At 39.7% G+C, this 18942-nt stretch overlaps 1 protein-coding gene across 2 annotated transcripts in view; it reads left to right on the top strand.

Annotated features, from left to right (window-relative positions):
* LOC131455756 (chemokine-like protein TAFA-2) overlaps positions 1–18942 on the top strand; it is an 83631-nt gene that overhangs the window by 34050 nt on the left and 30639 nt on the right. For both annotated transcript variants that reach the window (XM_058623527.1, XM_058623528.1), the window contains one exon: positions 16698–16801. In XM_058623527.1, the coding sequence (XP_058479510.1) occupies positions 16699–16801 (103 nt within the window). In that variant the 5' untranslated portion in view covers position 16698. The remainder of the gene's footprint in view (positions 1–16697; positions 16802–18942) is intronic.

Raw genomic sequence — 18942 nt, 5'->3', positions numbered from 1 at the left:
TTCCCAGTCTAAAATTAAATTAAATCAAACTACTTCTGTCCAGCTTTGTTTTTACTCTCCATGGGTGCTAAAGCTACTGTGTGGCACACAAATAGGTCTAAGTAAGTAAATACTTATTATTTCGGCCGTGGATTAGTGTGTCATGGCCACAGATTAGTATTTCGTGCCACAATTTGTTTATTATTTTTGGTCACATCGTGTGTGGGGCTGTGTAGTATATACATATTTAATATGTACATACTAATGGCTGAGAACTGAATAAGTACTTGGCCCCAAAAACCTTTATGTCCAAATTGTTCTTACTTAACACAAGTGACAAATATCTGTAAAGGCGTGTGGTGATTTTGTTCGCGAGCTAATTAGCATTCAGGGATTTTCAAAGTGGAAATCAAAAAAATGAGCTGATGCTAAATTTGGAGCGCATTTGTATTCTAATCTATTCTATGGTAAAAGCTTTGATGAAATGACCCGAGCTGGCATGCAGACTTAGCCTTGTCATTTTGTCATTTTTCTCTTTTCAAAGCCAATTCATCAAAGTGTGTCAGACATTTCCGCGCGGACCTATTACACAACGTATCGCCTTCAAAACTAAACACAAAGCGGAAATGAAATGAATTGGATTATTTCCACAGAAAGAGTGTAACTTGTTACGCATGCATAACAACAACAAGCTATATTGCTTTAGTTTTATTTATTTTTATTTACAAATATCTCGGTCAGAGCGAGGGCACAGAAAAAGAGCTCAAACTCAAGTTGCAATATCCTGTTATCCTCCTTATTATCCCTGCAGGGAACTGTTCCACTAACTGCCACAAATGCTATTAAATATGCTGATTTCCCCCCCCCCCCTCCCCTTAAAAAGGTGACATACAGCACAAATACAACAACAAATGTAATAAAATACAACAAAGCAGCGCATTAATCTGCAATAGTGTGTCACTAAAACAAAAAGGAAATCAGACTATGAGCTTCTTTCCGACTCCGCGGGATAAATATACATGTTTGCACATTATTTATTTATAATCCTCCATGTTGTTCCGCAGTCACTGAGGTGACACACTCAACACACTGACAGAGGGATGTGGCGTCCCGCACAAGGACACCCGGGGCTGTCATGGGGATCAAACCCTGTAACAGGACGGTTCTCTGTGGCCGCAAGGACACGGCGACATCACGCTGCAGTACAGTACATTAAAAGAACTGACAAAGATGTTGCTCAGACATTTATTCTGCTGGGGGACTTTGATAGTTCTGACAGTTTGACTTTATTTCCTGCGTGTCCTTCAAAACGCTCTGGGTTTTTTTTGAAACCTGAAACAAGCCTTTTTTTTTTTGAAGCAACAGAAAGTAAAAATATTTGTCCTTTCATTAGGTGGAAGGTTTTCCTCTTATCCAATTGACTTGTTTTTTCTAAGAATCAGAACATTGGGACATTGCACGACGAAATTAAAAGTGCAGACATTTACAAAATATAGAAACAGATTCATTGGAAGTATAATTGATCCTTCGACCAATATAGATTTTCTTTATCCAATGCTAATGTCGACCTGAAAACAATCAGGGCAGCCGAAAGCCATTATACAGTATGATGTGGATTTTGTTTTCCTTTTTCCTCCGTCTTCAATAAGAACACATTATTCACAAAATTGCTATAAAAATTTGAAATTTAGATTAGATTCCTTTGTAAAAAAATTATACAATATTTGGAGTAAGAAAAAGTAGAGAAAAAAATTGTGTTAAAGAAATTATTGCACACAAGTTAAGAGTTATTACAGGAGTATATGAGCACAGCATATGCATTATATTATATATATTGAGTACATAGATGGACATTTATTGAACAAAAATTATTTTTCCAATTACCATTTGTATGTATATATATATATATATATATATATATATATATATATATATATACATATATATATATACATACATACATATATACATATATACAGTACATATATATACATATATATGTCACCTGTCACAGTAAACTAAATATATGATACATAAAATTCTTCCTCATCCTCTTCCTCACATACATCAGACACTGGTAGAGTGAAATTAGATGAAGATGGAGTAAGAGATAAGGTGACTCTAATTATTATTATTTAATTTATTTGATGTTTTTTTGTTATTCGCTTCGTTTTCTAAGCACTACGGTCAAAGTTCCTCAGCTCCACTCCAATCAAATGCCCTGCTACTGTATATGCAGTACCACTGGCGGCGCACGTACCGCAGTTTGAGAATCATGGTCTTACAATACAACAAGCAGCTGCTGCTGATGAGAGAAAAATAACAGAAATTGGCCCAATCAATCAGTCGACCTCTTTAATTGATTTTATTTTTGGTCCAAATTATTTTTTTCTACACACCATTTGCTTCTAGCTTGTGATTGGAGATCACAATCTTTTCTTCACGGAACAAATATGCATTTATTCATCAGAGGATTCTGATATATCCTCTGACGAAGCTCCAGCCAGCAGCCAGTGAGCTGCAACAGTAACATTTAACAACTGTCTGTCCACCCATCAGCACCACTCAAGCTTTTACCAATTAACACAGATAAACAGTTCATTTAGTTTATTAGGTGAGTGTCCATATTTTCAAAACTCGAACAACGGGGAGCACACATTAATGTTTACACAGTGTACATTTTTATCTTGAATTATCAACATTATTAATTGTGGGCCAGTATGGGATTAACGTTTATGCTCTGTTAACACGTGTAACAGTTATTTTAAATTTTGGCAGTGAAAGCTGAAAAGTGGGACATTATAGAGCAGGGGTGTCCATATTTGATAATGTGAAGATTAACATAGAAATGCACTTGTTTTATATATATATATATATGTATATTTTTTTTTTAAATGGAAATGCTCTTTCCACATCTCAAATAATGAGTCAAATATGAGATGAATGCATAGAGCTGTCTGTCACAGGTGGGTTTCGAACCCAGGACTCTGGTTTCAAAGCACAACATCTCACCGAAGGCCGTGATTGGTAAATGTTGTTAGTTATGACACTCCTCTTATAGAGTTTAAAATCAGACAAATCAGGAAGTCTGGCCACATACTACATATTACTTCTGGAAGCAGCCTGTTTTAGCTTAGCGTATCACAGAGCTGCAAAAGAGGCCAACAGCTTGACGGGCCATTCATCCAAAGGTCATGTACATAGAGCCTTCCTCATGCTAGTTAACATTTCTCCTGGACTATGTTTACTGTGTAGATGCAAGTGTCGCAACCTGTGGTAATGAAGGCAACAAGCACTCAGAGTGCGGACGTCTGACAAGACTCCAACATTTTGTCTCCTGTGTTTTACATAGCGGCACCTGAACTTCTTACATTTTGATCCTCGGTATAGAACTTTACCTGCTTATAAACTAGGCTTCCGTAGTAAAGAAACGCTGCGCGCCGTGCACTATCCTCACTTTTTCTCTCCTGTGTCTGTTCATGATGCTTTTTTGGATTGAAAAATACAGCAGTAACAAAACAGAAACACGTCACGTTTACGTGGATCAGAAAAAAGGTTGTTATAGTTAATGAAAACTAACGGAATAAGGAAAACTAAAATTCAAAAAAACATTTTTGTTAACTGAAAAAAAAAAAAATAAATAAAATAAAATAAAAACCCAAAACAATAATTAACTGAAACTGAATTGTGTGTTTACAAAGCTGACTAAAACAAACTAAAAATGTAGTGAAAATGTGCTTAGTTTTCGTTTTTGTAAATTAATTTTCTACATAATCCTTTTGGGTTCATATGAAGTGCGCTTATTTTTTCTCTGCCAGCAATTTTGAAAGGTTGTATTTGAAACAGCCTTTTCATTCATTCATTCATTCATAATAAAATGTTTTTGTTGGGATGTTGGACACAAGGCTAAACCCAAGATTTGTTAAGTTGTTAGTAGATGTGTCTCACGAGGGTTATTTATTATTATTTGGCTATTTTGCTAATTGCATCCAACCCCAGCACTATGACGCACATTTTCAGTCTACTTTCTTGTACACTGTTATATTTGATTCAGGGAGGGTTGTTCATCTTTTGCTGGGTTTTTATGACACAATACTTACAAGACCCTTTTGCATCTTGAACCGGGCAAATATTCCATATTACAAAAAAAAGACTAACTCAAACTAATAAAGCATTTACAAAAAAAATGTAAACATATCACACATCACCTATACCATCACAAAAAAAAATCCGATTGAGCACAAACATAAACATAAAGCCATGCCCATGAAAACATGGTGGCAGTAATAAAGAATATTTACAAAAATGATTATAATATTAGATAGTGGTCAATGAAAAATACCGTACATGTGGAAGGTTCCATCTTTACTTAACCCAACTACAAGGATGAATGGTGCAAAGTAAAAGGTAGAGATTTCCCTCAGTGATGTGGTGAAGTGCAAAAAGCAGAAAACTGCCACAAACGTGTTACTTTTTGTTAAAATATTTAGACTGTGCTCATTGATAATTCATAAAGCCTCAGCTGAGAGAGCAATTACAGGGAGGCAAACAATGAGCACTTGGGTTATCAGATCTTCACAATGAAAAGAAGAAGAAGAAGAAAGTCTTGCAGATACACTGATCTGTATGAATGCCTCTAAACGCTGATGGTGCAGGGAACATGTGAAGGTGGGGTTAGACTGAAATAACACACTGGATGATGAGACCATGATGCATAGACACTTTAATCAAAGGGAAAACTAAGGCTGAGACCATTTGGCTGTTGCGGTTTTGATGAGCGCGGCCTCTCAGATAGCATCTCGACGTGTCGTTACGGAAGGTCGCTTTGGTGGTTAACTCCCTGAAAGGGCACTTAGTGTCAGTGTCGGGTAACAGCGCTGATATTCACTCTGCCTGGACGACTTCTGCTTCTATGGAAATATGCGAAACCAAGGCTATTCTTGCTTGGGCTGCATTCATGCTACAACTGGAGGAGGAGTCCCAACAGGCGACCCCCCACACTGATGTGTACGTTTTACAGCCCCCAAAAAAGAGATCAGGTGACCAAACAACGACGTGTGCAACTGTCAATAATTCTAGTGTGCTGGATATTTTTATGGAGGCATTAAGCTAAAATGATAGCGCATAACAAATCAAAACAAATCGTCACATGATCAAGCAGTCACTTTATTCAAGCAGTCACCTATTCATTTTAGGTCAAGACAAACATTGCACTAGAAATGCAGCTGCAAACAGGTTTGAGTATGAGTGAAATCACAAAGAAGCGCCCACGTGAAAAGTTTCAGAATTGAATATTACACTCGAAAAACCTGACCGTTACACACTGCAGATTTAAACAGATGGGGCAAAAATAGAAAAAAATACAACTGAGTGAGCTAAGCCCACTCATGTTGCCGGGTCGAGGTTCGTTGTTACTCTCACAACAGTCCTTCTTTTGTGTTTTCCTGCAGTTCTCATCAGTAGCAGATGGAACCTGAGGATTTGTGTTTGCCTAAATCCAAAGTAAATGAATAAAGGAATATTTTTTTTTGCAGCATATGGCAGCTCTGCAGAGAAGAATTAGTGTGGAGAATCACTAAAACAAGAAAAAAAAAAAAATCAAGGCTTGATTTGTGATGAGGGTAATTTAAGAAAAAAAGCGTTAAAAAAAAAGGAAAAGAAAAGAAAATTCATTCCTTTTCATCACATGTGGGTTTTTTCCACGGAGCTGTCAGGACTGTGCTTTGAGATATTGATTACATGCCAGGACTGATATGAACAGTCATGCAGATATAATCAGAGATAAGCAGCAAATCAGAAGTGAGCTTGAAGGCCTGGAGAGTGAATCGAGCCACTCTCGCTTGACTAAATTTGGAGCGAGAATCACAAAGTGCAGTCTCACTGCAGGCGTAACGATTTGATTAGCCAATCGCCAGCACGGGGATCCCATAATAGTCCCTATGTAAGTTTATACATCAACTTCACCACAGCCGTGACAGCTGTCTTGTCTCGTTTATGAAGTGAACAGAGCAGGATTTGTAGCAGCTGTTTTACTGAATGTGTGACAAACAGTGGGCAAACGCCCTTGTTTGGTGTGACAGGGTTGAGAGCTTCGCTCTTCAACTGTCAAAAGGGAACATCTGTGTTTTGGCGAATGAGCTGTGTTTGTTCAGCGATGGAGCAATCGGCTCCCTGCAGCCGTCCGAGGTGACAGTCGCTCTGTCACGGTCCAAGTATAGAGTGAGATAGACATGCAGGGGGGGAGAGGAGGGAGGGTTTTAATCCCTATATCGCGTCCAGATGCAGGAAAACAGAGAGGAAAAGTCCAGCTTTTTAGGGTTTGCTAACGCTCCCAACGTCCGCCACTGGAATATCCCGCATACTATGGATTACACAGTGGCCTTGTGCTTTTTAAGGGTGCAGCTTCTTACAAATGAGGGAAATTAAATCACACTTTTTAAATGATTTAGTGGCACTGAATTTAAGCACATTATAGTTTACAGTTAAAGCTGCTCCCATGAAACATATTCATGGGGAAAATACATCGTTGATTGTCCGACACAGGGAAGAGCTTTTCCATTTTTGCCTTCGCTAAGTGTTTGCTTATTGTTAGAGGGATGGTTAAGTCTTACTCTGAAGATTGTGTATGCAAATTGGATGCAGACTTGTCTGTGCACCGCTTGGTAAGACGAGGATTTGATGTGCGCATTAGCTATGATTCGATTTGGACAGGATGATTTTAAGGAACAACACAATACAACGAAATGCAATAGGATGAGGTATTTTTTTGCCATACAATTATTTGTTTAATGTAGACTTCAATGTTTTATTACAAAAAGCAAAATCCATCGCTGCTTATCTGCAAAATGGTATTTCGTATGGAAGTATAGAAACAAGACCGTGACACAAAGACTTAAAGTTAAGCTAAGAAGCTAGCTGCAAGTTGCTAAGAAGTTGAAAAGCTAGCCGCTAGTTGCTAAGAAGACGAAAAGCTACCTCTTTGTCGCTAAGAACAGCCTAGCTAATTGTTGCTAGAAGCTGGAAAGCTAGTTGCTAAGATGAGAAGCTCGCTCACTGTTGCTAAGAAGCTGAAAAGTGATGTATTTGTTGCCAAGTTGAAAAGCGAGCTGCTCATTGCTTAAGAGCCGCTATGCCCTTGTGAGAATTGACGAGGAGACATGGTGAGGAAGTAACAGCCTCTTAATTGAACCAATGTATAGCATTAAAATGACATTTTTTGGACATTAAGACATTGACGTTAAGTGTTATTCCACTGTAAAGTCTAAAATTAATATTATTTGAACTGTTTTATGATCAGCCTTCCGAGACAAGAAAAAGTGTATTTTACAACAAGTACGAAATAATCTTATAAAATACATCAAATTTCCATTTGGTTTCATCCTTTAAAGGTGTCGCTTTAAAACCTCTGCAAAGCTGCCACTGCACAAAATATTTACTATTATTAGTCCAAGGTCGACGGAGTTCTTTACCGGCTAATGAAACGTATTGTGGCTTGATGTAAACCCATCAACGTTGGAACTAAGTGACACAAATGGGACGACAATGAGAAAAGAGGTCAGAGTCTGGATCTACAGCCATAGTCCTTGATTTCACTGCAGTGTGTTCAGCGTGGCCCTTCTTCAGAATGAAGGACATTTTAAACAATGTAAATGTTGCTTCTCTTTTTTTTTAAATAACTATGTAGAAATTGTCTGAAATTACATTTAATCGTGTACGTGAATGTGTTTCTCCCCATGCTGCAAAATACAGGGATAAATGTAAATGGAATATTTGTTAAATTTCTCATGAGAAATAAGTGTTTTGTACAAATCAGTGTAGATACAGTAGTTCGCCCTAAATTATACACTCTGCACTAAAATTCTTAACAAAGGTGCAGTTAGTTAAAAAGGGATAGTGTGTGTGTGGAGGGACAAATACAGCAGCAACAAGGACGACAGCTTGTTCGCAGTCTGCAAATGTTACCCTTTGAATTAATTGAGGTGGGAATTTGGCGCAGTAATAAGATGCTTACTTATTTTGTACGTGTAAAGAAAGAAGTTGTTCTTAGAAGTGACAGCTGCTTAGTTAGGGTGTCTCACCAGGGTCAATCCTCATGGGGAGTCTCGTGACGCCCTGCTGCTGTTCATTTTGTTTCACTGAGAGAGGGAAAATGGGGCAAAGTGGGAAGGCAGGGCCAAAATGACTGAGGTGGTCAGAGGTTTTGGTCAGAGATGGTGATTTCTTGCTCCACTCAGTTTCAAACTAATTCACTTTGCACTGTGGAAAGGAGACCCGATGAGCTACACCACAGGCTTATACGCTTCACAACAGAGCCAACTCATAACAAAGGGATAAGAGTCTAATCTCTGGATAAATGTGAGCAAACGAATCTAGGAAAGCTACTGTGGTGGTACTAGAGTGAAAAGAATATTATTCCTCAATAAAAGGTGTTCATTTGCACTTGAAAGTGTCTTCAAGTGCAAGGCACGATACACTGTAGGAAAGAAAAACACTCAAATCTCTGCCGGTAAGAAAATAAATAAAGCAGCAGTGTAAACAATTGGAGAATAATTACACATTCCAATTAAGCGTCGCTTCATTATGGTTTGCTTTTCATCGTCTCTCCTCTGGACTTCAAATGCGCAGTTCATGTTTCCTGCGTCTGGCGACAATCTGCATATATTGTTTCTTTTCTATGACAAAAAAAAACATCCATTATACATGAAGTGTTCTCAGAACGAAGAGCACAATTTACACGTAGAACGGCTGCTCGTGAGTCACAGTGTGTGTTTCACTTTCACGACACGTATAAATGAACAAAACCTGAATTAATACTCAAGTCATTTGTCATTTCTCTTCATCTTCATTGCTCAGATTACAAGTTCATTGAATTATCAGTATCTGAGGCGAGCCAACGATGCTTGAGCTGATCACGCTTAAAGGAATAATTCAGCTCTCATGGAAGGACGCCTCTTTGCTTTCTTTTTGATGACGAGATAAAATAATGGATATTAATGTTGGGTATTATGAAATAATGAAACACATGAAACACTGTGTAGCAATATCTTTTTTTTTACACTCCTATTATGTTTATGGCAATAGTTTATTATGCAGTAAGATCACAATTAGAGGGAAGTTAAAAGTTCGAGGGAATGGCAGAAGACTTGTTAAAATATTCAAATCAAGCATGATTGCTGTGCTCAAGAATCGCCCTATTATTAGTCATTTGGATTCAAAAAGATTGAGGAGGGAAATAAGCTGTTTGAATTATGTGAAATTAGGAGAAACCGAGAATGTGACACACTTTCCACTGCACTGTCCTCATTATTAAGTTTTAAAACACATATTTAGTGAAGGAAATGTCAGTGGAAATGTCCTGAAGATACAGACGGACTGGTTTACGTGTAAATCCCTGTATGTTGACTACTTTTGTGTCTAAAACCTCGAGGAAAAAGAAAACCAAGTACAGTATGTCTTGTTGCTTTGTCCTTAAATGAAGACAATTGATATTCATCCGACATCTGCATTGAGAACAATTATGGACATGATTTGCTTAGACTAAACTAACACCTCTAAATCTGTCTTCTATAATTAGTATCTTGTTTTGCAAAACCTGTACATAAATTTTAAATAATTTCAGTGTTGCCGCTATGCATGCAAACCTCTAGCTCATTAATTTATGCCGCGGACCGGATTAAATGAATTCCTCCACAGCGGTATTAATTAATGCACTGACATACACTATAATCACCCTATAAAGTTGTTATTTCAATCGTGTTAGCAGATAATTACCTATCATATTGCATGACCTGCAGATATGAAACAACATCAACACTTGTTTGGTGCCGGTGTTCCTCCAACACTCACACTCTACGGAGCTCCGCTTTTGGCTTTAACTCTCGTAACACAAAGAGGTTCATTACGTCAATTTGCTGATGTCTTTGTCGCACACGATACTGTGGGTCTATTAGACCTGACACACCGCTGTGTCTGGTGACGCTGTTGGTGAAAGCTGTGAACACTCATGTTGTGCACACCGTTGTGCGTTACATTAATTAACATGTGTGCCTATACCTTATATCATACTCTACTATATACTTCATAGTTCATAAGCTTACACTTTTCTCTATTGACATGGATGTTGTTAACCACCCAAGTGATCCACATATACAAAGAAACCAAAACGTGCACGTCCATAAATGAAGTTATGTGTGCAAAAAAGCATGAAAAGCCAAGAAAGCAGCTGAAATCGGTCCGTATTTAGAAAGCAATTCTGTCCCCTACGAGTGCAAATGAATATCAGCTGGGTAAGTCCTAATTGATGGCCTATAAAAAGGTTTCTCATTACTAAAGTGTCACACAAGAAGCATCTCATGATGGGTAAAAGCAAAGAGCTCCCCTCAGGGCCTTTGCAGCCTTATTGTTGCGAAACATACTGATGGCATTGGTTAGAGGCGTATTTCTAAACTTTTGAACATGTTACACTGGGACCATAATCCGGAAGTGGATAGAACATCATTTCTCCATAAATCGGTCACGACCAGTTGCTCCTCACGGGATTTCTGACGGTCAAAGAATAATCAGAAGAGTTTCAGAAAGCTTCAGAAAGACCTGGAATTAGCAGGTGCCGCTGTTTCGAAGAAAACAGTAATGCACTTCACCGCCATGGCCTCAAAACTCCATGGCTGAAGAAAAGGCACGTTGGAGCTTTGTAATACTGGGAGAATATAGTCTATGGTCAGATGATACCAAAGTTGGACTTGTATGCCATAGCACCGTGGTTCTCAAACTGTGGTACATAAACCACCACAGTGGCATGCGAGCTTCCTCTGGTGGTAAAATCAGAAATACTGTTCGACTGTTCTCTCCGGGTTCCTCCCACAGTCCAGTCGAGCTGAGGAACTATGACCAGAGTACGTACAAAAATGAAACAAATAACAAAAAAATAAAATCAAAAATGAAATAATAATACTAAGATTCATCTTATCTCTTGCTCCAGAAGAATGATGATTTATTGGAAATAAATCTACCTCCTGTGAAAAGTCCGTAGACGACTTGGCTCGGCCTATTTACACAACTGGATTTGAACGTTGGCAATAACGGTGTTACTGTACTTTGAGAGCTCAATATTTTCTCCGGTGGTCTAAAAAGTTTGAAGCACACACCATGTTTGGAGGAGAAATGGCACTGCACATCACCCCCAAAACCACCTTACCAAGAGTTAAGTTTGGAGGTGGAAACATCATGGTGTGGGGCTGTTTTATCAGCATATGGTAATGGCAGACCGCATATAATTGAAGGAAGGATGAATGGAAACATGTGCCGAGACATTCCTGATAAGAATCTGCTGCCTACCTACCAGGATGCTGAAGATGAAACGAGGGTGGACATTTCAGCAAGACAATGATCCCAAACGCACAGCCGAGGAAACTCTCAATTGGTTTCAGAGAAAGAAAATAAAGCTGCTAGAATTGCCCAGTCCATCACCCGGATTGAATCCAATTGAAAATCAATGGAAAGACCTGAAGATCAGAGTTCATAGTAGATGCCCCGGAACCTTCAAGATTTTTGTTTGTGTGGAAGAATGGGCCAAAGTCACACCTGTGAAAACTAAAAACATAACACAAAGAATCATCTACAAAGTGTTTAAGAAAAGACTCCTATAGCTAAAACCCAGTCCAGCTGTTGGATGGGATAAATGTTCTTGTCGCCGCCCACCCCGACACTGCTTCTGTTTACACACAAACGCTCCCTCAGTCAGGTCTGATAGACCAAACAGACATGACCACTGTTTTTTTTTTTATTGTTCATTGAATCCATATGAAGATCCAGAGAGAGGGGGGGAAGTGGAGTGTAAAGATTCATCACTCAATCGGTGCGTTAACATGCAAGTCTGATTTTAATCAGACTAAGACAATAATTTGGTTTTCTTAATGTCATGTAAACACATTAGTTCAACTACAATTGAGCTAGTCCGTTGGAATGCAATTCAAAGTCCGACTACTCCTGCATGTATATGCTTAGTCGGACTGGATTTGGACTTGGCGTTCTGCGCATGGACCAAAATGTCCTTACTGGTCTTCGGTGGAAGTAGAAGGAGGCGATGTATACACTGGCGTCTGTCTTCAGAACCATTCCTTTTTGTTTGCCTAGTGAGCTTTAGCTTCAAATCATCAAACACGTCCGTTCGGGCTGCTGTAAAAACATGTCGGCATGAGATTAAAATCACTACGCACCTTTACAAACACATGGGAGATATATTCAGTTCCTACTGATACAACTTTGTAAATGTAACACACAGGAAGTAACAAGAATATGATTTTTGGCAATTGTGCTGTATTTGAAGTAGTGCACAGCTTTTTTAAAATCTAAACAAACTATTTTCATTTATGATTTAAAGCATTTCCACACCCATACAAACATATGCCTGGGTCACATTTTCAGTTTCTACTGATAAAACCTCTTAAATGTAACACACTCAACCTATTTACTAATGATTTGATTTGAATCAAAAAAACAAAAAACGCTTAACTTCTTGAAGCAGAAAATACCTCTAAGATGTGGTTATATCCTTGAGTCCTGCAGCAGTATACGTTTTTATTTTTGCAAAAACTTGCTGAAGACCTCAGAGTCAAGGTCGGGATGTCAAATGGCCACAAACTGTAACAAATCTTCAGCGACTTGCTCTGCCAGACGCCCCCCCGCCAAAACCAATGACAACACAGCACATTCAGGGACAACGAGATGTCGTTTATAGAATTGCACCATTATACAGCGCACGACAAATGATGCTGCCGCGCCGCGCCCGGCACTGTCACCAATGACCCTATTTTTCCACACACACACACACACACACACACACACACATCATCAGTGTGAATTGCCCAGCAACATCCACTGGCCACCATTCCAGTCCAGGGTCCAATTCTTCGCCAAACCAGCGGCTATAAATCTGTCACCGCGAAAGTGAACATTAGCGCCAGGCGCTCTAATAAAAAGCACCTAGGTGTGCAATTTCAGGTCCATTTGAGCAAATACATAAACCTCACTATTACGCCACTATCACACTCAACATGAGTCAATTTCCATCCGCGTCTCCGCTGCTGCCTTCAGCTCCCTGCTAAATGCCACAAAGCTGACAGTCTTGGCCTCTGTGGAGGTTTACATCGTTCTAGTGATGGGAGCATCGACCAGAAAGATCATGTCGGATCACTTCGGTTTCATTAAGACGTTTGGTGAGGTTGTTTTTTGCTTCATTGGAAGCGAAATGACCTGATGTTCACACACTTACAGCAAACACTCTGTAGAAATTGTACTAGTCGGGGGAAAATAATAGGTGTGGATGACACGGCCAAACATTTCTTATCGTGATAATTGTTTCGGACACGAGTCAATTATTGCTAGGATACATTATCAATTAATACATTAGCATTAAAACTCAAAATGTGCTTTGTTTGTCCAAATTGTGTGCTATAGTTAATACTTGGTGGCCTCTCCAAGTATAAAAGCTTATCAAATGATATAATTTCATACACCTTTCACACACTGAACCTTAGTATACATGAACCTAAGTATTTTCGAATGTATACGATGCAGCGATTGTAATGTAATGTTGCGTTAAATTAATTTAAATCAGCAAAAAGCATTTTTGTTGTTAGATGCATTTTTCGTAAATCCATTTTTAATGCTGTTAAAAGCTAGAATTCACCTAGTTGTGGTACAGTTTCTCCATGAAATCTACACTGGACTTGAAGTATGTGACTGTGTCATTAAAGTAGTGTGGCAATGCATTTTCCTTTATTAGTTACTTAAAAAAAACAATAGTTGGCTAATCTTTAACAATAAATTATGGACAAGCACGTCTTTATAAACATTGTACATTGCACATAAGTTACGTGACACCAGTAAATTTGGACCTCTTCTCCTGTTAACCAGTGCTTCGTTTGATGTAATTAATAAATAATCAGCTGAATTAATGGTTACACATTGACATCTCCTCTGTAACGTACGTTTGTCACATTAAGAAGGGTATAATGGCATGAGAATATATATATATATATATATACACATATATTTATGTTTTTGGAAGTGTATCATGGCTTTGAAATAAAAAAAAAAACAGTTTGGTTTTCGCAGCCTGAATAAGCATCAGTGTATTTATTGTAAGGCAAAGGCCTTGCTTTACAGAGTCTGCCATTTTACAAATGCCAGTCAGAGTGCACATTTGAAGTGGAGGCTACAACACAAATAAACAATATCCTCTCTAGTTTACAAAGGCCACACACAAATGTAAAAAGGGGTTCAATAAAGACATGTGAAAACCTTCACACGTGACTTTATCCTTGAGAGATAGGTAAAAAAAAAATCAGTGCCAAGTTCTTCCTCACATCTTAGCTTCACTTCTATTTCCAGATAACATCATAAGCGGCTGTTTGCGATGTGCTTTCTCTCGATGCACGTATAGTCTCCGCGTAGGAAGCAGCTCACTTTCTCTTTCCTCGTCTGCGTCGTCATCCCTGCGTGTCATTATGACACACCTTATTTATAACTTCAGAGGGCACGCTGAACCTCTGAGACACTAATTCATTAGATTCTAATTCCGCTGGGACCAAAAAAAAAAAAAAGATCATCTTTTCAAAGGTCATGTTCGCGTTGCCAAAATAAACTTAATTACACAAATAATATGAGAACCCCAACGAGGTTTAGCCAATCTATATGTCAATGAGGAAGGCAGATAAGATGCGGGAGGCGGTAAATAAGGCGTAAATGCAGCTTGTAACATTGTACGCTCACGCCATACGATACCGCGCCTCTTCCAGTAATTACTGTACAGCTCCTGCATCCCCATTAGAAATCTGATCGTTGTCTGTCAAAGATAACACACTCTGCCAAATGGTTTATGCAACCACACTTCATTAAGACGAAGGAGTGCAGAGGAAAAGGTATTGTGGAGGGAAAAGGATTAGCCGCTGTGGCCTGCACGCTCTCTTTCACTCTGCTATGGAGCCAGGAGAGGCTTAAAGAAGCCTGTCGGGGCAGCAGAGGGTCTTCACCTTCTGTTTCATGTTCCAACTGCAAGAACTTTCTGTCGGGGGAGAATAGAGAGACGCTGCAGCACATTCACACTCCGGCTTTAGGCTGTTTGGAACAGCGACGGGGAGGATAAGAGACTGTACCGCCATGTGGCATGAGAGCAAATATGCTTTACGACACAGTGAGCTTAACGCGGAGATGAACTGTGAACAATAAAGCTCTTCAATCTCACGTTTGGGTTCCCACTGGCCGAGTCTCCGAAACTGAATTTAAAAAAGATTCTGCAAGAGAAAATCATGTTGATTTCCATCCACTGCTCTTATTTCACCAGGATAAAAGAGTAGACGGCGCCAAACTGTGACTCACACTCGAGAGATATGAAGCCACAATTTGATACAGCGTAATAAACAGCTCCAGCAGCTGTTGATACACGGTGGTGTTTCGTTGCTTCTTCCATCTATTGTCTTTGTGGTTTAAGTCGTTCTCACCTGCTGCTTCTGCCTTTTCAGGGCAGGATTTATAAACGGAATCTGTTTCCTTAACCTCCTATTAAAAATTAAATGAATTGAAATGACATTCTCCACCTCCCTTAAGCATAAAAACGTCGTAGTTTCGAGTGAGTTTTTCGATTTTTAAAGCTGTAGTGTGCAACTTCTAAATATAAAATAACGTCGTTGTCAAATGAGTTCACACGATCCCGATTAAGTCTCTCGGCCTCAGAGTGTGTTTCTCAGAATAGCAGCGCTTTGTTTTCATGTCTGGGCCACACAGTGGAGCATGTGGCTCGCACTGTTGCCTCACATCAAGAAGGTTGCTGGTTTGCGTCCCAGTCCGGGGCCTTTTTGTGTGGAATCTTTGCATCTTCTCCCTGTGTGCGCGGGGGTTTTCTCCAGGTTCTCTGGTTTCCTCCCACGTGTCCAAAAACATGCAGAGGGTAATTGGACTCTCTAAATTGCCCATAGGTGTGTGAGTGAATGTTTGCCCTGTGATGGACTGGCGACCGGTCCATCGCCTTTCACCTTATTTCAGCTGGGACTGGCACCAGCAGCCCCAGTGACCTTCATGTGGAGGTAAACAGTGGATGGATGGATGTTTTCGTGTCTGTGGTGACGCAGGGATGTAAAGGATGTACAGACGGGCAGCGAATCTATTAGAATATGGACCAAGAGTCATCCTTTCAGGAAGCTCCGCCCTCCTTGGCTGCAAACGCCAAGAAGCAACCATGATAACTTTCCTCCTATTCCTCATAGTTCTGACTTGTGCCGACAGCCTCTCTGTGTGTGTGTGTGTGTCACAAATCTGCAGCAGGAGAAGTCGTGTCTTCCTCACAGCGGTGTCCCTGTCAGTCACTGCAGAAGCTCTGTTTATGTCTGTTTTTACTTCCAGCAGCTTGTTTTTGAGCTCTAGATTGTAACCGCTGAGAATCATAAAAAATGTGTGTGTTGTCTTTGATCGGCTGCTCTGCTTGTTCTGCGCGCTTCTCGTTGGGGGGGTGGCGGCGCGGGGGGTAGCGACGCGAACAGCGCTGGCAGCGTTTTGGTGACGGGAGTTATACACACTGGAACTTTATGCACAAATGGAAAAAAAAAAGGCCGATAAAAATAGGCTGATGGAAATCCACCGACCGAAAGGTGGCCGCTCGGGGTTAAACCTGCCGCTGTAATTGAATGACCTTCATTGTAACGCTCCTCTTTGTTTTCCTCCAGGATGAGTGAGCGATACACACACATCGGAAGTAAAGGGGCTCTACTTGTAATGGTGCTTGTGGTCAGTGTCTGGGAGATGACTGTACCGACGGAGGGAGCTACAGGTGAGTACAGCAAACTAACCAAGAACACTCAGGTGCAACAATAGCTACTGCTGAATAACAAATGTAAAAAAAAAAAAAAACAGTGGACTTCAGTTTAAATTTGTTCCAAATTAATACTTCCAGAGCAGGGGTATCAAACTCAATTTATGTGTGGGCCAATGAGCATCTAGTCTACCCAGAGGAAAAACTATGAGTTTAAGATATAACACAATATTTCATCATATTGCATGTAAGATATTCATGTTGATACTTGATGATAGAGAATTTCAAAGTAAATGTGTTTGCTGTGGTATGTAACGACGTATACGTTAAAATAAAAACATCTTTACGATGCAAAATGAATCTATTAATATATATATATATATAAAAAGACAGAAATGATCATATCATTGCGGGCTTGCAACTTTGACACCTCTGCTCCACAGAGACAACCTAACACATGGTTAACACCATCATCTACTGTTCCAGTCGGTGTTAAAAATTGGAATTTTGATGCCATGTGAGAAGTTTGCAAAGCTGGTTTTGTAATTTAATTACTTGAAGGCCATGATAGCACAAAGTCTCACCCACAGCGTTGATCTATTTAATTACATTTCGTTTTCGAGGCTCAGTTTGTGTCATAATCTCTCCATTTGTTTTAGCGGAAATGTTTGAAATAAATTAACACTTTTTTTTGGCACTTTGAGGAAAAAACTTTCCGTGGGTTGTGTATGTGGTTAGGGTTTATGCATTACCACCCCCACCTTATTAGGACAAGGAAACTTTCATAGTTTGTCCTCTTAAAATCTTTATCTATCTATATATGTATATCTATCTATATATGTATATATATAGATATATAGAGATAGATAGATATATAGATTGCTCAGTGGTCCCTCTACCTGATAAATTTCCAGTTACCTTGCAAAATGTACAACACGTCTCCAAAAATAACCCTGATATCATCCTCACTGACTTGTTATACTGACATTACAGTGTTGTCACAGGCTGACTCGTGTTATTTAGCGCGAGTAAACTGACACTGATGTGTAAAATGACTCTCTGAAAAATCACAGTAGGCCCGGCTTTGAGAGGGCGGTGATTTTAAGGTTGAACTGCCGTTGGTGAAACACAGGAGGACGATTTAAAGTCCCATCCATCTTGTGGAGGCTTGTGTGACTGGCTCGTAGTGTTAAGCCTCTGCAGGTCACTGTTGTATTAAAGTAAGTGCTGCAACAGTGGCTGCTTCTTCTCACGCACGGTGTTTGGAATAGATTTTTCTCACTGTGGTGCACCACAAATAAAGTGGCACAGTGGTAAATGGGGATGGATGTATTGAAACAGCTTTTTTTGGAGGGTATAAGTCAAACCCCTCTACCCTATACTCATTAAAAGCGTTGTTGGGTCGTCACTTGTAAACCCAGGGAGATCAATTATGGCAACTCAGCAACATTACCAGAGGAAGCCGACCCACGTTTCCACACAGGGAGTCCCATTGACAATACACAGCTTCAGGTAATTGGTGGTGTACGGAGCTGCTCTCAGACAGGACGTCCATCGGTGAGCACGGTGTAAATCGCTCTCACCTCTTCTTGTCGACCAATTAGAGAGGAGCACGGGGCTTTGATGTGTGCGGCTTTGATTGGCAGCGATCTCCGCTCAAGCCTCTCATCATATCAGCAGGAAGTGGATCAGAATAATCTCGCTCGCATTTGGTTTCTCTGCAGTAGCCACCACAACCGCCTAATTTCCCCAGGGTGATATTTCTGTTGCTGTAGACCTGTTATCATTCAAGGGATGAAATTAACCCAGAACATGGCCAAAATAGAGATTTCTCTTTTTCTTCCCGAACGAACATGAGGAAAAATAAGACCCAATCCAATTTCTCATTGGAACAGAGTTACAAGCGGTAATAGCTAAAATCTAGTCCTACAAAATGAAATATTCAAGGTTTTTACCAGTGATTCAACATGCTGTCATCAAATAAAAGAAAACGTCATTGTCAGCTATTGTTATATTGCAATAGCAGTATGTATTATGATATAATCAGTGGCTCGTGTGGCAACACACCGATGTTAGCTTCACGATGGTAACATTAGTTTCCTGTGATTCTTTTAATCTGGCATAACAAATCAAAATCCTTTATTTGATACGTGCCCCTT

Source organism: Solea solea, chromosome 3, assembly GCF_958295425.1.
Source record: "Solea solea chromosome 3, fSolSol10.1, whole genome shotgun sequence".
Taxonomy (NCBI): Eukaryota; Metazoa; Chordata; class Actinopteri; order Pleuronectiformes; family Soleidae; genus Solea; species Solea solea.
The sequence above is the reverse complement of the archived record's forward strand: the minus strand, read 5'-3'. Positions and strand labels throughout refer to the sequence as shown.